This window comes from Drosophila innubila (genome assembly GCF_004354385.1).
Source record: "Drosophila innubila isolate TH190305 chromosome 3R unlocalized genomic scaffold, UK_Dinn_1.0 2_E_3R, whole genome shotgun sequence".
Taxonomy (NCBI): Eukaryota; Metazoa; Arthropoda; class Insecta; order Diptera; family Drosophilidae; genus Drosophila; species Drosophila innubila.
The window spans coordinates 6,666,109-6,689,666 of NW_022995380.1; the positions used below are offsets into that span (position 1 = coordinate 6,666,109).

A 23,558-nucleotide genomic window follows, 5' to 3' on the forward strand; every position below is an offset into this window, starting at 1 on the left:
GTGATGGAGTTGCCGCAGCTGCTGCCCTCACGCTGCCGACTGCGACTGCGGCTGTTTTCGCAGTCGACTCAGAAGCAGATTATAATCGTGAGAGTCAACTGGCCAATAAGCCTACTAACTGCTGCTCTCTTTTTCCACTAAGTTGCGATCGTAGTAGTTTGTAATTAAATGTCCACAGAATTTGTTTTTATTAGCCAGAGAACAGTAGCTTTTACTAAACTAAATAAATTAATCTTGGCGGAGTAGTTGCTAGTCTTCAAATGTATAACTCAGCATACACAAGGGCTAAAGAACTGTTAACACGCTTTAATATATCTAGATTCTAGAATGTTAGTGCAAGTTTGCTTTACAGCTACTGTTAGTTAAATCAAATGTATCTTTACAGCTACTGTTAAATTTACATTTTCTTCGCATATGCTGTTTGTTGAGCTGAAATGCTGTAGAATAAATTTAACAGTGCTAATCAGTATGTCTGTAAATCTCGTACTTAGCCTGTAAAAGGCGCTTTATACCTTGCATAGATCAACTAAATTAATTCTGAATTTGTAATGATGGAAAATAACAATTTCAATATAATGATAAATCCAGATTTAAACTCTTTTAATATAAATACTAAATATAATTATGCTTCGATTTGGCTTGTTTAGTTCGATTAGAGTATAACAGGATTTAGGAAAAATAGTATTCCAGAAGTTTATTATATCGAATAGGTGGTCCTTGTACACTTTGTTAAATATGCACAAATATTTTTACAAAAATTTAATGTTTTATCATGCAAATCTCGTCTTGTAAGAAAATATAAGTAAGAGAAGTAAAATGCCGATAGCAATCATAGACCAACTTATTGAATCACCAAGGAAATGAGCGCAGCTAGCTTTATCGTAGTATTGAGTCAAGTTTCTCTGCATGAGTCTATCTATCATTTGATTATAATGCGGGTAGCTAAGTATCGTCTGTCTGGCAGACACGCCATATTTTCTTGTGCATTCTTCGACAATTTCCTTCGTAAAGCGAAATTTGTATGGTAGACATGTCATGGCAGATATTGATTCTATGATCGTATTAGAGCCTGGTACCGCAAATTGTCCTCTATTGGTGAGCTCCACTCGTTGTTGGCCCATGATTGGACTATCTCCCATAGATACTAAGAACTGGTCAGCATCCCCTTGAAATATAACATATCTTTCGCCTAGCATAACCAATGGATTGCCAAATCTAAAATGAATATCAAGTGAGTATTCTCCACTGCAAATTTTGGTCCATGTTTTGCCTTCAAAGAATTTACAACGATCACCCATCAAACCCATGACTTATTTTAATTTTAAAATAGTTTAAGTATTTGATTTTTATAATATTTCCAAAAATATGACTTATAACTCAGAAATATCTCGATATTACCTGTAGACATTAGATTAAGGTTGTTTACAGTTTGAAGTATTTGTCCATCTGTGACTCAAAATGTCTTGATCCCCTTATTAGCTTGTTCAAAATATAAGTGGGCCATAAATTGATTTTTATCATTAGAAATATTTTATAACGCTCGAATAATTTAAGCAAGAATTTGGCTTGGTTTAGTTTACTTGAAATTGATTGATTGGTGAAAAGTCGATTATAAAACAAATTTCACTCATTGATAAATATCAAATGTTGTCAAAAAATCCAATTAACAGCAATATTAGATGTTATGTTCACTAAATGTGTAAACAAAAGTTAATCACTTAATTAGAGCAAAGTTCAAGTTTACGAAAGGGTCGATTGGCAATGTACAATTTTAAACTTTTATTTCGCATTGATTTCAACTTAAATATAGATCACGATATCTTTGACTTTATGCACTAAAGAGATATACATATATATAAATACATAACAACTTGATATTCTAATTAAAATTATGACATAACTTAGATAAGTATTAACTGATCTTTACAGACTAGCGACAACTAAAAATATGCAAGTGTTGTCCAAACTAACGAATCGATATACATATAGTACAAACATAAGATTGATGCCTATTTTAAACACTTTTGTTTATATTCTGTGTATTTTTTGTGTCTGTTGTTGTATTTGTTTCTATAGGCGGCATTGTGAGCGTTACTTCCGGCGTATCCAATGACTTAATGTGTTCCATTTCAATATCGGAGCAATTGTCCGAATTCGACAGCGCCGAGTCCATCGAAGTGATTGTAATATTCACGGCCTTGTCACTGGCGCTGGGTGAGAGTAGAGGCTTCTCCACAGCTGGCTTAGTATCGCCATCGATCTCATCGTCACATGTATGTGCCACAAAGCTATTGCTGTTGATGTCCTCGATGGCCTTGCGCAACTGTTAATTCGATTAAGATACTTTTTAATAAAAACACAAACTATTTAAATAATGAGTGATAATCGAACCTCTTTGAGTCCCACAACACCGACAAGTCTGCCAATCTTCGTAACATAGGCATGATTTATGCCCACCATCGAGAACAACGAGTGCACCTTGAGTATGGAGGTGCGTTCGACCAGCTGAAATGGTGAGGGATCAATGTGAATCTGTGCCTTTTCCAAATCGATCGGTTTCAGCATTTCCTCCAGTTCCCATTGCTTTTGATCCTCTGGTGACATGTCAATAACACGTTCCCTGGGCTAAAAGATGCATTGTAATAAAAGATAAAATACAACATTTATTTAAATTTTGCATTTTCTTGTAAATTTAAACTATCAATAGATATTTCAATTCGTTTCTACATACCAATTGCACCGATTTCGTCTTTTTAATGGTCGTATTCTGTTTAATGGATGTGTTTTTGTGTGTGTGCATATAGATGTGGATATATGTATGTACATATTAACAAGAACAGGGTACGTTTGGACAAGAGAAAATAGAAAATGTTATTGTTAAATGTCTTCTAAAAACATTAGTTCGATTAGTATGTGTTATAGTACAGTACACAGAATAGATATAGAGACAACTTCACTTACCCCGTCTGAACTTTCTTCAGGGTCAACATTATTGGATTTACTCGTATCATCGACATCTTCTATCGTATAACCCATTTCATTTGCCTCTGACTGCTTGTCGCAAATCCTATCCAACGTATAGCTATGATTTGGCGAATCTTTAACTTTCACATCGCTGCTGAATTTTATTTTTTTCTTTGGCCTTTTCTGCATGTCTACGTGATTCTCGTTAACGATGGCAAGAACTGCAGGTTCGTGTATCTCATTAAAATGGGGCTGTCTATTAATATCTGAAACTTTATTTGTTTTGTATTTAATGCAGGGCTTATCAGTATTGGCTTCGGAGAGCAGCATTTTATTTGGTTTACGCGAATCTGTGTTATCTGTTATTGTATCATCTTTGTCATCCTTAGCAGGCGGCATTTACAAAAGCGTTAAATGTATAGACACACAAATATTAAACAAATAAAGAATCACCTGATTTTGAATCTTTAAACAAGCACAAAAGCAAACCAATTACACTCAAAAGCCTGGCAAAGTACAGTAAAGTCTCAAAACAACTACGAATACTACGATTATATTGATTAATCAAGTTAAGAATTATTACCATTTGTATTGTGGTTTCCACGTCCGTTGAAATTGGGTTTACTTGCTTGCAGATATGGAATGGGATTAGTGATATGCCACACACAAAGATCCATTAGTACCAAATTGGATTGTGATATGCGATTTGAATGAACTACTTACCAGCATGATTTGATCGGTTACAAAATTCCAATTGTTTTGTGCTTGCTTGGAAAGCCAATGTTAACAAATAAGAAAGCGTTTAGTCGAAATTTCCGACATTGAGATACCATGCGCCCAGGAGCTTAGAAACCCAAAGGCTAAATCCTCTTAACACTACACTTAAAAAAAACTAAGGAAAAGTTTTAAAAAATACAAAATAATATGGGAAGGAAGAAAGGAAAAACTCTCTATTATTAATCAAATACTTTTGATTTTTAATCAATTTTTCAATTTTTTTTCCAATTTCCGCCATCCTAATTTATTCTTATAACACTATTTTTTATTTTGGTCTCCAAATTACTGCCTTCCTAGTTTTATTTTCCCAATTTTGATATTCTGAGAAATTTTTGTCAAAATTTTAAAAGGGATCCTTATATGCACATTTGGACATAAATACATGGATTTTTATTAGGGTGCTACCAAACTTTTGTAGCTAAGCCTTATAGTAAATTTTTCTTAAGACTTTCGATTTTCTGTCTTTATACATAATTTGGTGATTTCTGTTCAAACAGACAGACGCACTCGACTCTTGATGCTGATCACTTTCTTTCTGCCCATTACTTTGCACAGATTTCATGTAACCTCGGCACAGGGTATAAATGTATGTAATCCCAACATAGAAAGCACAAAGAGGAGCTTAACTCCATTAGTTGTTAAGTTAAGTAAAGCCCCATTGACTTGGAATGTGATCATAGTGTATAAGGATGGAACCGAAAACTTACCAGCTGAACCTTCTTGGAAATGCCAGGTGTACTGGGCACACTAGGTGCACGCTGCACTTGTACCTCACTGTCGCTGGCCACAGCCGAGATGGAGCCCATCTCCGGATCGGGTTGGACGTCCTGCAGGGTTGTGGACTTTTTGAAGATGGCCTCGAAGGCGGAGCGTATACGAAACTCGGAGTTGCCGGTGATTGTTGTGTAGGGTGTAATGCTGGGGCTGTGTGGTGAGGCGGGAGTGTAGGTCTTTAAATTGAAGGAGTTGGTCTTCTTGAGTATGGATTTGCGTGGTGTCAGCGAGCTGTGCATTGTTTCTGCCCTCTTTTTGGGAGGCAGCATCTCGTCATTGGCAATTTGCCGTAGACTCAATATATCCGGAGCAGGCAGCACCTCGAAGCGGGAGGGACGACGCTGCTTTAGTTCCGCTTCCATCTTCTTCTTCTCCTCCTCTAGGGCACGCTCCTCGGCCTCCTTGTGCCACTTTTGGGCCACCTCCATACGTTTCTCGCGTCCTATGTGCTTCTCAATAATCTTGATCAGCTCGTAGCGCTGCACGGATCCCAGAAGTATCATGTTCTCCGGACTATCCACTAATGGCAGCGAGCGCAGCGTCTTGTTAATCTTCAAGACCTCCTTGAGTTTCTGATAGGAGATGCCATGCCAAATGTACTTGACATCCCGCACCATAAAGTCCTCCACAAAGATGCTATACATGCCGGAGCTTGAGGGCAATAGATCCGGCAGATAGGGCAACTTCTTTATCAGTATAATACTGTCGTAGATCGAGGGCTGCAGCAGTGCGGCCACCGCATTGGCCACCAGCACGGCTATCATCACGGGCACCACGTGTGTTATCTGGCCCGTCATCTCAAAGATAATCACGGCCACGGACACAGTGTGCGTCACCGATCCGGAAAAGGCGGCTGCTCCCACAACAGCATATCCACCTGGCATAATGGGTGACAGTCGTCCGCCGTAGCGTACGCCATGGGGAAACCAGGAGGCCATCAACTCACCCACCAAGCGACCAAAGGCGGCACCTATCTTAAAGACAGGAATAAACATGCCCGAGGGCACGGGTATCGTGGACGCAATGATCGAGAAGAAGAACTGCAAGCAATGATTTTAATTATAAAATGACTTTGTATAATTTACTTAAACACTCACTGTAAATATCGTATAGCACACGAGATTACCAAACACGCTGGTTAAGTTGGTCGTCCAGTGTGTTACAACCGCCGCCTGTTCCACGGTCAAATCTTCACGGGACCAGGTGAAGTTGCTGAAGAGCTGTGTCACCTGCTCATGAGTGCTGAGCTCACCTGCCAGGAACTGACCCGTTCCCAAGGGAAATGAAATGCTGGAGACCAATAGTGCCAGAAATCCAGGATACAAAAAGCGACTGCCAACAAAATGAGAATATCAAGTTTAATTATAACAATTTTTAAATTTATAAGTGTTACGAGAGTGATTTTAAAAGGTAAAAAATGCTTATTTTTTACATGGAAATTAATGAAAAAAACATTTTTTATCCTCACTCAAAGTTAAAACTGGTGCTTATTATTTCAGAAGAAGGACAAGTAATAAGCAATTTATGCAATAAAAAAGAAGTAGTTCTTGATAAGAAACACGATGAAGAAATACAGTCTAAAGGTGTTCTTCGGGTTCCATCGGTAATACTTATAGTGAAACCGTTGAAACCGTCAGTTTGGACAATCATAACTGTAATTAAAATATTGATCTAAATAAATCAGGCACCATAACATTCATACTTTCTTAAAAAAAATAGTTTAATAAGAAATTTTTTTTAAATTTGTAAAAAAAAAAAATAAATAAATAAAGAAATAATTAAATTTTTATTATAATTCAGAAATCATAGAATAACTCATTTTTGAAATACTTTAATCAACACCGGCTTTAATATAATGAAATTGTAAATCTTAAGAAGCCATCATCTGATGGGATACACTATAAAATAAAATAATAATTTATTTAATAAAAAAGATGCGTTTCGTACTTGGGACTTATCAGCACATCCTTGTACATCAAATGTACCTATCGAATTTAATTGGAAATTTTACTCACTTTTTCTGAAGAAATTTGTTCATGCGTTTGTTGGAGCGCATGAAGAGCACATAACGGCGATGTACCCAGACATAGGTGGCGCCACCCAAACCACAAACGAATCTGAATAAAATTGAAATATGTGTTAATTAATGAACCACATATGCAGATAACTATTTTTTAAATTACCCGATCAATGCGAAAACAAACAACTCCTGCGGATCGAAGGGGAATTCGGTGGTGAAATTGGTAAGGAAGAGCGCACGCACAGTATCGGCATTTTGGAACCACACGGCAAGCAAACGAAATACCGTTGCACCACACACGGCGGCAAAGAAGCCACGCCAGTAATTGCGCACCGCAAAGTAGGTGGTGGTGACCTCAATGCTGAACAGGACGCCTGCAAAGGATTGTGGCTCTCTTCAAGCAATCAACTAGATGCGGATCAAGGTACACTCACCTCCAACAGGCGCTGCAAAACAGGCGCCTACACCGACCGCACAGGCAGCCGCGAGCATTTCAGAGTTGCGGGATTCATTCTCATAGATGCCTTGGAATGATGTGACGAGTTTACTTAATAATTGTGCTACAATACTTGCTATATGTACGAAAGGACCCTAAAGATAAAACGTTTATGGTTTTGATTTTTTTTTTCTTTTTCGTTTTAGAGTTTTCCAAAATTGTGATTGTGTCTGTGTGTGTGTGTGTGTGTGTGTGATTTGGCATCAATTTTTCATACTTACTTCCTTTCCTAATGGCATACCGCTGCCCAGAGTTGCCGTTAAACCAATTACCTTGGCCACTAATGTCTTAAATGTGAGATACTCTTTCAGTGCAACGCCACGCAGTATGGTCTTCATTTCAGGTATACCGGAACCTAAACACAGTTGGTATATAATACAATATGTATGTACTTATTTAGATTGATGCATTGAGCATACGCGTCAGGCATTGGGTTAGTATATAACTAAATTTGTTTGTTTTTTAAACGAGTATATAACATATAGACACAATGTGTTAGAATATAGTATATTGGAGGTGCCAAGTGCGCTTGGTGCGGGCAGCTGCCGGAGTGCAGTGGTACAATCAAGTGTGGGATAATCAAATGGAAATTATTAAGTATAATCGAAATAATTAATTTGTTGTTTAGGAGTTCTTAGTCCTCAATTTAAGCCCTTTGCAATGCTTCATCTGAAGATCTTTGTAAGCTATCTAATCCCTGATTTGATGTCAATTACTTCCTAAACAACCATCGAAGTAAGTAAGTAAGTAAAAAAATTAATTTATTTTTATGTTGTGGAATTCTTTTTGCTTTGGAAAACTCAAACATCTACTTTAATGATAGTTAAAACTACAAAAACAATAACAAAGGTACTTGACTATTGTACACTATATAGTTCAATACTTTAAAAGTCAACATTATTAAAGTTAGGGTTAGTTATAGGGATAAACAGGTACACATACATTCTACACATAATATAATATAATAAATTTTTCTTTCTCTTACCTATACTTTGCGGTGCGATGAGATGAACAAAGCCGGCTGAGAATAATATTAAGCAGACCGGCAATGAGACCCAAGCAATATATTGTATGAAGGGCTGTGAGGTAAGGTCGCGATAGAGCCATATACGAGCTGGAATAATACATATAATGTCGATATTAAAACAATATACAGTAAAATGGATCATAGTTTTGGAATGAGTTTACCATTTGTACATATCGATATGCCTTTGTCCATGATGAAGGAGAGAAGGGCCATTATGATGCCCAATAGGGCGAGGAACACCCAATCCTCGCCCAGCCGAGCCAACGTATGCCTCCAGATCCATGATGAGATGCGTTTTATTCGCGTCGCTCGTTTCCCAAGCAATTCCTGTAAATATTTCCCAGCACTGCTGCTTTATAAACCGATGCGTTCAAAATTCACAAAACATCTCAAAATTCTCTCAACATTTGCTACTTTTAAATAACATACACGTACTCGTATTTATGTACAGTGCAGACTGTCTATGAAAGACCACAAAAGAAAGACAATGCTATTGACAATGGGATTGGGATCTATGCCAAATATTTTTGCAAATCAAAAATGGCGAGCAAAAGTGTATGAATACGAGTACTCTGCATAATTTGTTGCCATTGAACATGAATAGCAGCATTTGATGTCAAGTGAATTTCATTCGGATTTCATTTGAATTCTTTACCTTAAATATGTATATTTTTTTCTCATTACGTTTGCATTAAATGTATATATAAATAAAATAGTTTGTCATATGATTATCAATGTGTATTGTTGAAAACACTATTCAAATTTACCTTATTCCTTTGTTTATCTTCCTGCTTTCGTCGCTTTTCGAGTAGCTTGAGCTTTCTGGCTTCATCTTTGGCAAATTCTCCTAGATCTTTTGTATAACGACCATACATCTACAAATAAAGAGAAATACATTTAATAATATGTATTTATTATGGTGCAGTTATCACTTCTCTTACATGAATATTACTTTTTTAAAATTTCTTATATTGCCCCTGTTTTACATATAGAAACTTAGCATGAATATAAAAAATAAATAAACTTTGTCCACCATCCACGTAGAAGACAAAACACTTACTGATGTCTTCGCTTCACTTGTTGATCTCATGGCATCGGCCACAAGTCCAATATTCATTATAAATATAAATAACATAAAAAAAACTCATCTTTTAAAATAAACAAAACAAAATAAGAAAATATATAATAAAATAAAAGAAAAACAATTATTCCAACAGGCAACAGTTTTCACGCCTGAGATTTTTCGTCATGAAACGATTTTTTTATATACGGAAATTCCCAAAATATTTATAGATAGGTGCAAAAAGCGACAAGAATTCGGAGCATAGCAACGAAATAAAAGCATAAATAACATATCAAAACAAATGGTATAAAGTTGTCAAAAAAAAAAAAACAACATGCGAATTGAAATAGAAAATGAAAAGCTGTCAATGCGGAAGCTTAAAAGTGTTTACTTTTTAAAATAAAACCAATATATATGTTAATGAAACTTAATTTTATTATTTTTCATTAAAACTAATATTCAATATTCCCTGAGAAAAACGTATTGAAAAGAAAAACGTGTCACGGTCAAAACAAAGAAATATATAAATAAGTACAAATTTTTCATTTATGTGAAGGGGCAAAAAAATCAAAAGGAAATGCTAAAGACAATAAGACACAAGCCAAGAGCAGGGTTAATTTCCCAGAGGTCTGGGCAAAGGTCTGTGACGGTGTTGGGGTCGGTGTTTTTCTTTTGCTTACATAGTAGAAAGCCTCGATTTCGAATTCAATCTGATTTTTGTCATCGTCTTGGCTGGTATTGTCGGCATTGGCTTTGCGTTTCTGCTTCTGTTGTTGTTGCTTCTGTTTGGCAATGGCCTCATCCCAGCGAAGACGGACGGGGGTAGAGGGTATCTTGTGGGCACGCTCCTCCTCGCGTAGATATTCCTCGCGATTGATCAGTAGCTCCGGCTCGAATGCGTATTCGCGAATGAACTCATCCTGATGAGTGCGACTGTTATTGAACATGAAGCAAGCGATTTGTAACTTAGACAGCGATTCGACTCGTCTGCGATTTGTTTCGATTCAATTTCAATTGATTCGATTTGATTGTCTTTGATAGTTAAGCAGCCGTACTCCGTGTCAGTCGCATAAATCCGTATTACGGCCTTTGACATGCCTGCGCCTGTTGGCCGAATTTCTGTTTCGCATTTTGTTGCCAATTATTTTTAGTTTTCGGCCGTGTTGCTCTCGTTGTTGTCGTTGTTGTTGTTTGTCATTGCAAGACGTAATTACATGTCGCTGCCCTTGAGACCCGTCTCGTCAGCACAACAGTTGTAAATATCATTGCAATTTATTTATAACTTTCTACACCGCTGCACGGCCTTTATCACAATTATTTTAAAATAATTTCAAATATTTTAGTCATCTACAAATCAAAATCACAGCACACATTTTTTTAAACATTTTTCTATTCTTTTCACATAGGTTATAATTTCTAACGATTTTAGATGTTTATTGATTTTTTCAACATTTCTCCGACACTGACACAACGTTCTAATCTTTGCAAAAACTTTTTTAAACTAAAACCGACGCTGTCGAGCTTTCAGTTTGTGTGAAAAATTATTGAAATTTTCTTTCGTTTAGGCCAACGACGCTCTATACACTGGCCAGGGTAACCAGCTGTGCCGAATTCAACCAATTGCCGATTTGGCCAACATATAGAAAAATCGCTTAATGTGTTTTAAAAGCTTTCAGAGATCTTGCCAACTGCTAAATGGCCGAGGTTAAAAAATCTCAATTAAAATGCAATAAATTTTAAATCGGATATGGCAAAAAAAATATACTAATCAAATTATGTATTTTCAAATTTAGAATCTAAAAAAAAACTTGAAAGTATAACATCATTTAATTTGATATCGACTCATATTCAAAGATGTATACATTTTATTCTCAATGTTCTTAAAGTTTTCAAAAAAAAAAAACCATTTCCTTTATACAATAGTAAAAATTCTTTGATCAACTTGATTACCCTTTTCTTTGCAGCCTACTACCTTCTTCAAAGAAATAATTTCTTAACTTATAATAAACACTAAATACCATTCATTATAATCCGATTAAAAATAGAAAACAATTTTTTCCTCACTTGGCTATTTACACACTGTTTCTTATTGTTTTTACACCGGAAAGGGAAAAGGAACAAGAATAAAAACACTAAACAAAACATGAAATAATGAAATAAAATTTATTTTTGATAACTGTGAGCTATATACCCTACATCTTAAATATACATAAATTTAAAAAGCTCTTGGATTACCGAGATAGTAAAAAACATATTTATTTTTAAGATTATTTTTTATAGGAAACTATCTCCAACAAAATAAATAACTTGTATTTGATGGCAATAACTTTTCATAGAATAAATTAGACATTCAGTTTAAAATTTACAAAATAGTTCTTTATTCTCATTCATCTATTTATGTTAATCTCAAAAAATAAGATAAGAGTAATTTACATTTTTGGCTATTACTGTATGTATGTAAATTTTAATTTGAATATAATAAATAACCAGAAATCAAAATCAATCTCTGAACAAGGAAATTATGGTTCTCTGCTTTATACATAAATTCCGATAAGAGAATTATACAAATCGCTTAATTGGAAAGTTGATGAGATCAATAAAATAGCTAAAATCAATAACCAGACATTTTTGGTAATAGGTTTTTACGATCTATTGGTCATTCATGTCAGATATAAAGATAATGCTGTCGTTGAGCGCGTTACCAAGTCACATATGTATGTGAGTGTGGAAAGAAATCTTATCAATAAAATAGATTATTACCAAAGTACTCTCAGTGCTCTATTTGGTAAACTAACTAACTAACATTGTAAATAAATATATTTGTATAGACTTTTTTGCTTACAAGTGTGTCGATATATCCAAATGGATCGTCATCGTCGGATGAGTCAGAATCAGGTCCATTTTCCGTTGCAGGGCAGGGATAAAAGGCCTGTGATTTGACTTTTGGATGTCGCTGGACATGGCGCAGTTCCACCTCCATTGATATGTTGCTGCTGCGTCTTTGGCGCAACTGACGAATGAACTTCTCGAAATCGGCCCACTCGGAGTCGACCAGCTCGACATTCTCTTCGCCAAACTCTTCATCGTGTATGATCCGTTCGACTTTTTGTTTGGCTTTCCCATTGCGATCACGATTATCGCGGCTGGCAAAGTACACCATTGTGCGTTTTATAAAAGGGAATCCAGTGAGAGCGCGGCACGACCAAAAACCGATCAATATCTATACGAATACGTTAAGAACTTATTCTCGCTGTTATTGACTTTGGTTTTGCCAACTATCAAACACAATTTGACTTTGCAATTGCCATGGCTAATCAATGTTTGATTTTTGGCTAGACGAGAGCTAAGTCGAGCATCTAAATTCTGATTTATGCAATTGAATTAATTAAGCTCTTCCTTTGTCTTAGTAAAATCAACTGCACTTGCTTGTATCCGCGAGATGCTTTCCTGCGTGCGACTCGCGCAAAGTTTTAAGCTCAACTGAAAATGTAAGACACTCGAATTGTCGTATGCATAGACCGATATTGTCTCGTTTAAGCTGAAGATTCTATAAAATTTAGTACACCAATACCAAGACAGATGTCTGTGACCCGGGTTCTCATCCATTCACAAGTGCTTAGATACTTTATAAACACACACACACACACACACAGACAACCATCAACACTCGAGCGGTCAAAGTTTGTGTGTAAAACATCAATAAAATTTCATAAATTTAATAATTTGCCGCCTGTTCTAGAGAAAAAGTGAAAATGCTCGTCGCTTGGTTGACAACAAGCACAGTGAACAGTGTGACAAGTACTATTGACTAAGCAAAGTTAATATGTCGCACGGTGCACAGTGTCACTTTGATTGACTTGCCCCACTGTGCCGTGTCACTTAAGCAACTCAATTTGAGCCAGCTTTTTGACGACATCATCTTACTTTAATCTCTTTAAGTGATTTCTGTGTGTGATTGTGTGTGTACTGTGTGTGGAGGTGGGAGGAACATGCTCACGGCACAGAGTCACATGTTTGAGGATCTATATGCAGCATTTCTAAGATACAAATGTATATTTTTTTCGCCTTTGCTTTCTAACTGGGCAAAGTTTCACTTTGATTGGATTGCTCAATTTAGGCATTCGACGCCTTTCCAAATGACGGCATTAATATCATTTGGCCCAATACTTAAGCCTAAATTGGTTTAATATACTGACGGTGATTTGTGGCTTATCAATTTCGATTGAATAATCAAAGCTAACAAATTGAAGTCATTCTTCAAATAGCTAATGAAAAAAATATAAGGATATAGAACAAAAAAAAATTTTAAGATGCAAAAAATACTACCGAAACCGTTAATTCTTTCAATCAAATAAAGTAAACTACGGAAGTACTTGTTTAGAAAGTACGGATACTTTTATTTGTTTCGGTATTAATCGCTGATTTAAAAAAAATGTATAAAGATATAGAAAAAAAGAATGGGAGAGATCGAAAAATATAGAGCTCAGATAGATAATAAAGCTATAACTAAGACATGGTTACTCAAGAAATTACCTATAATAATGATACATTTCACCGTAGTTCCCCATGAATTCAAGTCATTATTCTAGAGTACTTAAGTTTCGGTTTGTGCACACTGTCGCATCGTCATAAATTTAGATTAAGCGGGTTAAAATTGAATAGCCTGTCATTTCTGTTACATGGATAAATCAACTTGTGCTCATATCAAACACATAATGTACACAACCCACAAGATTTTTTCATTTGATGGGTTAATGAATATATGAATAATTCATAATACTTAAATTAATGTATATTAATGATAATAACATAGATTGAAACAATGTTCTTATTGCTAAAAATCCTATGCCTTCGCTGCAGCTAAATACTAAACATTTCCTAAAGTAAGAGAGCACAAATACCGATGAAGAGCGCAATTCTGCAAATTTTATTGATAAGAAATTCAAGAGAGAACGATAATGTGTAGTAGTTTAACGCTCACTTCAAAATAATTCTTTAAATGATGAGAGGCATAGGCAACTTATTTATCATGATATACTCAAACACGTACTTATCTATACATTTAGCATGTCTACAGATGTCTATAAACTTAAGAGAGAATTTTAAGAAATAGCAAGACGCGTTCTCTTATCTTAATCACAGTGAGAAAAAAAGTTAGCTTTTTAGAAATAAAGTAGACTTAATAAGTAGATACAATTAATATTGTGATAGTTTAAATAATAAAAACAAAAAAGTCGTGACCGAACTCTACCCCTATTTTACAGGCTGGGAATCGAAATGCATTGTTACCTTTTTAAGCTATGTATAATAATGGTTTCATACAACATTTATTTTAAAGTTTTTAAAGAAGCCTACTTTTTCTATGGTCTGGATGATATTGTGTTCCTTTGGCTAAACATATTGACAAAATCAAATTTTTAATAATATTGACTACGTTACAAAAAATCATAGAAAATTTTTAGAACTTCACGTATACGTATGTAGTAGAAAATAATGGGTTTTATTTTATCGAATTCTAAAATAGTATTTAAATCACACTCAGTTGAGATTTCTTTCCATATTCTAATATAAGATTTAAAGAATACATTTACAAACCTTAAGATTTCGTTTATACATAATACAACTTTTGTGTGTTAAACTTTTATACGTGCCTTTTAAAGTATAAAATATGGCGAAAAGACAATACGAACTTGGCAACAATTCCAGGGCAACTGAGGATCGCAGCATCAACAGCCACAGCGTCAGAACCAACCCCAGACAACTTTAGCACCCCAAAATCTGGCCAAGATAATGGCGTGAATTATAGCAACAATAATAACAACACCTGTTGGACTGTGCAAAAGTCTAAGAGGCGAGACAACATGATTCGGCAAGTACAAGAGAGTGAATAAGAAAGAAAATTAATTAAAATTCAATGAAATCGCTGTGCAAATATCGAATGCCTGTAATATTTGCATAGATTCCACAGATAAATTTCAAATAGGGAATTATGTAAGAGCAAATAGCACGCAATTAAACAAATAGATGATTGTCTTAAATACAATTCATTTCTATAACCCGACCAACTGTTTGGAATCCGAAACGAACCAAAACAGTTTTAGCTGTCGGCAACTTTTAAGGCCCATAATAAAACGCATTGTTAATTGTATTAAACAATAAACCAACCATAAACATTCATAATCAACGAGTGCTACCAATCGGGTCCTCAATTCAAAGCCAGAAATCAAATCGAATAGGATTTTTCGCTTATCTGCGCCACTAAATCAAAGTGATTGGCGATAGCGAAGCCCCTTTGATTGATGGATCATTCCTCCACTCGATAAGCCGGTAATCAAGTCTATCGACTCAAGTTACCTCTATTCAATTATACCGCTTATGGAAACGAGTTTAGGCCTCGCATAACTCATAATTGCATATTCACAATATTACAAGGCTTTCACTTCGGATATTTTGATAAAGGTGCAAATAAGCGAGTATTTACATGTATATATAGCTGAAAATATTTATACTGTTCACAACAGGTGCTAATTACATATGTATCTCTTTTTGTGTTTTTATTTGAATGTATCTTGTATACCCCTTAAATATATGTGAAATATACTGTCAATAATGTGTTCGAATTTTTACAACAGACAATCGAAGGAGATTTATAATCAAACCATTTTGCTGGAAATGTCACTATCCAGATATGCTGGAGTTTGAAATATTTACCTTAAACATGTTAAAACCTATTTAACGTTGTCAGATTTTAAGACGAATCTACCGATTACTTGAATATTACTCATACGCCCAGTGAGTTTGAGCATTTACTGAACTGCACTTTGAAATAGTAAGTAGTTAAATGGGATGTTTTACAATTCTATTTTCTTCCAATAGAAATTAAAACAAAAGTAACTTATTTAAACAGCTTTTAGACCTGATCATAATAACAAAAAACAGTTGAAGCTCATTAAAGCGCTTGTTGTTTGTCGGCAAAATTGAAAGAAGCGTTTAATGCCAAATAGAAACGATATCAGAGTGAGTCAGAATATATATAATTCCAGAAAAACTAGAGTCATTTCAGAACAATTGAACACCAATTTGGGTTTTTCAATTAATTCACTGACTTTAACTGAATTAATGACAAATGAGCTTCTGTTATCATTTGTGCTTATAACAAATAATATATAAATATTTGTTTATGGCTTTAGTTTGATTGCATGACTGCTAATTGGAAGCCCGGTAAAGAGTTTTGTTAGTTCATTGTAGTTTTCAAGGTAACAGCAAAGTAAATTTGGCTAATTTAGTTTATCAAAAAGTGATGAATATAAAATATCAGTCATTCGCTTAAAGCGATCAATCATTTGCAAATCAATCGGTAGGCATTATAAATTAATGAAAATGATTAAAAACAACACCACAGAGCTTGTGCTCTTTGAGTAGCTAAAAACATATGCATTTTATAGTGCAAAATGTGTGAACTGAAAGTCTAAAGACTTATTTCTTGTTTATTTATATTTTTAATACAATTCTGTAATATGACATTTTTATAATATCACATTAAACAAGATTAAGCCACGAAATGTGAGTAGATATATGAAGATACCAGTTATCTTTCAGTTAGCTCGTGCCACTTTATCTATGAGTATATTAACATATCTGCCTCAGCTGACAGTGAAAACATCTTGAAATGCCTTTGAACTGTAATGTAGAGCACTGGCAGCTTTCAAGAACCATCAAAGATGGTTTAAGACCTTGCGTAAATGTTTGCATTTAAAATATTGTGGGGTTTAGGGCAAATCTCACATGCTAATTGCTTCTTATCACACGCAAAACACTCAAGAATAATTCTTGAGCAAACAGATAAATTTGTGACCCACTCACATTTATAACAAACAGAAGCTGCAAAGGTCAAGCAACTTCAAAGCGGCGCACACAAGCATTTAAAATTGATAAGAAAATAATGTATACTTTTCACTTACAGTTGGTTCGATGACGCAAATTGAAAGGTATATAAAATAGGGCAGATACCCTGTAATCATACGCAAATGTTCTTGATTTTCATTAAAGTAAGTTTAAAGCGTAAGAGATTTAAAAAATTTTAATGTACCCTTCTAGGAAATTTCAAGAGTATACAAGTAAAACTAAGGGGTGACTGCGAAGCTGGCAGCTTGTAGAAGAAAAATGCCGCAAGATCTAAAATATCAACAACAAAATCAGCGAAACCTTCCGTTGATCAGACTTAACGTTAGACAGAGACAAATTTTATTTTAATTTGTTTTGTTTTGCTGGGGAGTTCCCCTGTAAATCCAAAACAAAATTAAAATTTGAATCATTGCGCATTGAGTTTTTATTAATAAAGCCTATTAACAGGTATGTAGTCGAAACCAGACTGTCAAACCGCAAAAAAAAAAAAAACGCAGATCTGCCCACACCTGTCGCAGTAGATGCATACTACACATAGAGATTTGATCCAACTGGTTGGCCTGCGGGTCTAGCCTGATCATGTGTACAATCTGTGATTAAACATATGATCAGGTAGTCATGTGATACTCGTGTGCGATTTACAAATTGGTGTAACAAAAAAAAACCAACGAAAAATCAATCACAAAATAAGATTGCAATTAATTAATTATTTGTATACTGCATATAAGGAACATTGAGCCCGCCTAATAAACAGATGTCGGAATACTCAGATACTCGGAAACAGGAATGCTTTTATAATATAATATAGTTATTAAGAGGTTGATTATCTATCTATATTTGTGATAGAAAATCAATACTTTTTTGTTTAATTAATCTCTAGCCAAAGAACTATTTTTAACACTAGTAATAACTGCTATTCCCTTTACTTTCCCACATTTAACTTACCAGTGTGTGTGTATAGCCGAGACCCTCCTCGGCATCGTCGGTATTGTCGTGATCGTGACCCATATTGAAGCGCAGCGAGGACGCGTTGGAGCACGTGCGCACTGGAAACGTGTGATTCGGCGAGGGCACGAGGAGCAGAGATTCGCGTCCATTTTTGTTTATCTTCATGTTGATTTCTTTTTTTTTTAATTTTTTTGCTTAACAAGTTGCAATATCACAATAATTAGCTGATGACTTGAATATTAAATGGCTCTTTAATATATTTATTTACATATACATATGCATATTTTGTTTATTTAGTGTTATTTATTGTGTTGTTGTTTGCTTTGTAATTTAAGTATAATTTTGCTTGTCTTTCACTTAAGTCGCGCTTATTATGCGATTACTGTTGCTTCGATTGTCACTTGCACTTTTCCGCATTGCTTTCGCCTCCGCTAGGTACTTGTACTTTGTATGCGTCACATGTAAAAATGAAATCAAATTCCTTTTGCTTGTGCATTAAATTCAATTAGCTGCACTTTTGTTGCACCAAGTCACAAGACTGACTTCCTTTCCAGCAGCCGCGACAGCAGCAGCAGTCACAACGATGATTATGATGATAACGACGCCAACGTCAACGCCAACGCCACTCTCTCAATGTCCAGCAAACACATCCCAAAGATGCTTGATTTAAAGTATAGGTGAAGTTGGAGCAACGCGGGAGTGTGGAAGATGTCCAAGCGCAGTCGCAGTCACGTTTATGACAAAAACAAAATATGCGTTGCTGCTGCGTTCAAAGCTGACTGCGACTGTGACTGCGACGACAGCAGCGACGCGTTGCGACGGCAGCGCTGTTTATGCTTGGGAAATCTGCTGAAAGCTCTGCTGCTCTGCTCCTACCGCTGATAACTTCGTCAATGTACAATTGTTACTATTTTTGTTCTTCCTTCTCTTCTTCTTACTGCTCTTTTTATATGTGTTGGCACTTTCGGCTGAGCAGCACGATAGTGGAGTGGGTGTCTGTGTGGAAGGTGGAAGGTGGGAAAAGCGCGAGAATGAATGTGTGTACTTTTTCAAGTGGCGCACTTGAGCGTGTGAAGGCTTAATTAACAACAGCGACAACAAAATCGCGAATGTATCACAGTTTCATTATCGGCTCTATCTATTTATGTATACTTGTATAGACACACACACACACACAGTCTGACGTTGGATTAACTGTAAATACTCCGAAATTAGCACCTGTTTTCCACGGCGATCTCCAAACTAATTAACTACGCTCAATATTTGGTTCTCACAGCGGAAATTTATTTATTGCGGTGCCTGAAATTAAGTAAAATATATAACCGTTATAAATAACTGAATATGAGTTGCTTTATTAGCTAAGCTAATTAAATTATGCATGAACAATCCCCACCGCAATTCAAGCCACGCAACAACAACAACCATACACCCACGTGGCGTCCATAGTATGTGAATGAAAACAGGATGCAAAACAAGTTTGGCGTTAGTTGGTGTGAGATGCATATACTGGGAGAGCATTTCATTGAAGGTCGCCACGCAAATGGAGCTCCCAACAACAGAATGTCTCATTTCTCTCAAGTGTGTTTATCTAGGAGACGTGCAATGATAAACAGGATGATCTATTAAAACCACAAAGATATTTAGAGTAAATACAGATGACAGACAGTCGCAGGAGTACTGTTGAGTAAGAGAGACTGAGATGCAGTTTGGATTTAAGTGTAAGAGTTCGGTTGTGCAAGGAGTATGGATTATTATCCCTAATTAAAGATTTATTATACTTTTTCTTGCATTTTAATATCTAAACTACATTTTAGTTTATTTTCAAAAGCCGAGGAATAATAATAAATTTAACATCATTTTCATTATCATTATCAAATATAAAATCATTATCTCAATTCTTAAAATGTTGGGAACTCTTTTATTCTTACTACATAATTTTATAGCTATAGTCGAGAAAAATCTAAACACTCAGTTTTCAGAAAACTTTCTTAAAAGACCGGAAAGATACAGTACAACACATACGAAAACTCATCAGTTAAATTCCGCAATTAGCTTTGTACATAATATTTTGGTTTGAGGGCCATTTTAAACTCCCGAAATTCTTATCATAATGCCAAGGCTGAGTAACCTAGAAACCCCCAAGAAAAGCTCTCTAATGCGATCTAATTTATGTATTTATTACGACAGAGTTGGTTCGTACGAGGGACACCTTCACTTTATACGATTTATTAATTTATTTTAATCTCATGTCAGAATTATGGCGCCGATTCGAAAAGATTTATGAAACTAGCGTTTTATTTTTGCAATGATAAACACATTTACTCATATTTACACTTATCAGAGAAACTTTCGTTAGCGAGGAATTTGCATATACAAATTCTTATAGAGTTACAACAAAAACCTAGTCAATAGCGGTTTTAGCCGGTTTTTTGTTTTTCAGTTCAGCCATGCTCTGATAATGAACCGCATACTCGTATTATATTCGATTGTTTTGCTATGGATGTACTATATACTCGTCAGCACATAACTTAAGCAAGAAAGCTGCATTATTCAATTTATAATCTGTACATAAACGTATATGTAAGCGTTATTATTGTTTTGGCGAATTCGCGATTCCATTAAGTTTTTATTGCACTGCAAATTAACGCTTTTAAATCGCTCCCTAATTATAATTGGCTATCTGTTCCATTTCTTTTCAGTTTTTTCCCGTGTAACAAGGTGCTAAATTTAGTTATTTTGATGGTCTTCACTGCAAATCTTTCCATTTACTCGGTTTATTTTTGTACCGAAATGTGTCACAGTTATTCTGAACACACCCTTAAAATGAAAATTATTGTTTTTAATTCAGTAATCTGTAGAATATTAATGAATTTCTTTTGGTATTAACTGCAATGTTAATGTTAATTTTTATGAAAGCCTGTTCTTTTTATGTATAGTCTTCCCAGATAACTAAGTAGGTGAGTGCTTGCTTAAGTATTTCTGTGGCTTATTAAAGTTCTCTATAATTGTATATGCCTCCATTTAGCCACTTCTTAACTAAATCGAATTTTAAGAGGCAAGCTTTGTACTATTAAGTACTTTTACAAGTTAAGTGTTTGATTAATAACGTAAAGAGCTGGGTTATAAGTTTGTTATACTGAATTTTGTTACTTCGAGTTTCTACTGTAGATGCGAGAATGTACATAAAAAACACATTACTAAGCACAAACACAAATGCGAAACACAAAGGCTGCCAAAAATACATATTTTCGAAATAATTCACAAATGAAAGTGCAAACAAAAATTGAATAAGTGAAATATTTGTTTTCGTTATTCTAAACAATGTATGAATACACTCAAAAATACACGTTCATTAAATTGTGTATATTCATTACTGCTATTGGTATTCCATTAATTACATATATGCTTATTTGATTATAGTAATTGCGATATTTAAATTCAAACGTTTAAATAGGTTGAAAATGGCAACAAAAAGAATTTTAAAAAAAATTTGAATAAATGACAAATACACGATTTAAATTCAAAAGAGAACAAAAAGACGGCTAAAAAGAATGGAACACCTTCGCCCCGCCGACGCTTTGACACGTCGCGACGGCAGGTGCGCCCGCCACCTGTTTCACTGTGCACTCACACACTCTGAGCGCGTGTTTTGATTTGCTTGTTACGGTTGTTGTTGTTGTTGTCACTGTTGTCACTCACACTTCTAGTTGTTGTTCGGATCGAATGTTGTTGCTTGATTGATCCAAGTATTTAAGTTTGATTGACGCTTTGATTGACTCGTTTGCCGTTCCTTTACCGCATCAATTGCAACGTATACTCCAAATATGTGAATTAACTACAAGGCGGGCAACTGAAGAGCGATTCTAGAGCAGCTCCGTTGTCAACGCGGCCGCTTCGCGTTCTGCCATTGACTGTTGGCGCCGTCGTCGTTGCCGTTGCCGTTGTAGCTGTCGTTGTCGTTGTCGCTGTAGCTGTCGCTGTTGCTGTTGTTAGGTGTTTGGAGCTCCGGACCCGGTTATCACCTTCGGTCAGCGTCAGCTATGTTCCGTTCCGTTCCGATTGATGACGTCGACCAACTAAACGGGAGCTTTTCGCTCGCCACGATCAGCTGATTTGCATTTTTCAGTTGTGCCGCATCAAAGATAGATTTGATTTCTGATTTAGTTTCAGAGTGCGTCGCAAATTTCTCTGTTTTACTGCAAATTTCCATTGGCATTGGCCAATTCTATGGTTATTGTTTTTACGATCAATTTTAATTTGCTTATAAATAAAAGATGCTGATCTTTTGCATGGTAGACCACTTAATTATAAATGTGACATTAGGGGAATTTTTAGCCAGTATTTAATAATAGCAACAATTTCACACTGTCGTTATTAATAATGCGCAGTTACATTTAGTTTATCCATAAATTACCATACGTATTACCTCATTTTCCAGCGCAATTATAATTTGAAAATCAAAAAGTACTCGTAGATATTTTTTTTGCACATTTTATATTTTATATCATGACACATTCACGCCTGTTATGTAAACATTCAACAATTTTACTGTAATTATTGCCATAATAAATAAATAACTACCGTACGTGAATTTCATTAGCACCTTGCAAATCGTATTAATGGCGATGAAAAAATCAATTTAAATTAATGTTAAGTTTTATGAATATTTCGATCGACAAATTTTAATTTTCCTAAATAACTGCAGCTATTAGTAGAACCAAAAATTCGTAAATAGATCGTTTAACTAAGAAAAAACTCTATTAATCTTAAATTTGTAGAAATTTCGTATACTAAAATAATGATTTACATATTAGTTGATTAAAGCACACGGCTTCTGTTTGCAAAATACAACATCGTGCTTCCACATATTTAGTAAAATTGCAAATTTAAACACGATATGATTTGATTTATAAATTACGAGCACTTTCATAAATAATTTCCACACACGCCGACGCAATCAGATTAAAGTCAACGCAAAATTCAAATTTTAAAAACATTGTTGAACTATGATCTACCCTGTACTGAGATACCATAATACAATGTTTCACCTACATATCTAAGCACAAATAATATAACAAGTATATTTAAGCTTAAAGTTCAAATTCTATAATGATGGAATTTAATAAAAATCAAAAAACCTATATAATTAGCTATTCTAATTAAATTGATTGACTCTAACACTCGCACCTGCCGACCTGTATCAACTTATAATATCTATTTTACGCTTTATATACCCCTTACAGGGTATTAAACAGCACAACTCATACCAGTTGTAAATTTTTCCGTTGTTTTCTCACTGAGAAGTGAATAAATAGCTCAACAAATAGGTGCAACTGATTAGAACGATATAATTTTTGACTCGCGTAAAGATCTTTTGTGATTTGAGAGCCTAGCGGTATATATCTTTCAAAAAGTCATGATAATTTATTATGCCCACAACTTAAATGGGACCCATCCCTCAGACTTTTGTTCTATGTACTTATTATACTCGAATAAGATTGAGAAAATGGTATACAAAATTTATAGACGCCTTAAAACCGATTTTACGTAATAATAATGTGACACCATCATTATCTATTTTGGG

General features: G+C 35.0%; 1 protein-coding gene across 8 annotated transcripts; it reads right to left on the bottom strand.

Annotated features, from left to right (window-relative positions):
- Positions 1-1,755: 1,755 nt before the first annotated feature.
- Positions 1,756-21,890, bottom strand: LOC117792339 (chloride channel protein 2-like). 8 transcript variants are annotated; one of them, XM_034632416.1, is made up of 16 exons: positions 9,802-10,455; positions 8,826-8,933; positions 8,220-8,385; positions 8,017-8,145; positions 7,253-7,386; positions 6,970-7,126; positions 6,699-6,909; positions 6,531-6,632; positions 5,613-5,847; positions 4,449-5,555; positions 3,688-3,732; positions 3,548-3,592; positions 2,962-3,348; positions 2,732-2,767; positions 2,392-2,625; positions 1,756-2,323 (listed from the first exon to the last, which is right to left on the bottom strand). In XM_034632416.1, exons 1-16 carry the CDS (start codon positions 10,066-10,068, stop codon positions 2,015-2,017), a joined length of 3,672 nt encoding a protein of 1,223 aa, XP_034488307.1. In that variant the 5' UTR covers positions 10,069-10,455; the 3' UTR covers positions 1,756-2,014. The 8 variants fall into 8 exon arrangements, 7 of the variants coding, with proteins under 7 accessions (XP_034488307.1, XP_034488312.1, XP_034488308.1 ...); XM_034632421.1 differs by lacking the exons at positions 2,732-2,767; positions 2,962-3,348; positions 3,548-3,592; positions 3,688-3,732; positions 9,802-10,455 and adding exons at positions 17,972-19,273; positions 21,674-21,890; XM_034632417.1 differs by lacking the exons at positions 2,962-3,348; positions 3,548-3,592; positions 3,688-3,732; positions 9,802-10,455 and adding an exon at positions 11,964-12,296.
- Between the last annotated feature and the right edge of the window lie 1,668 nt (positions 21,891-23,558).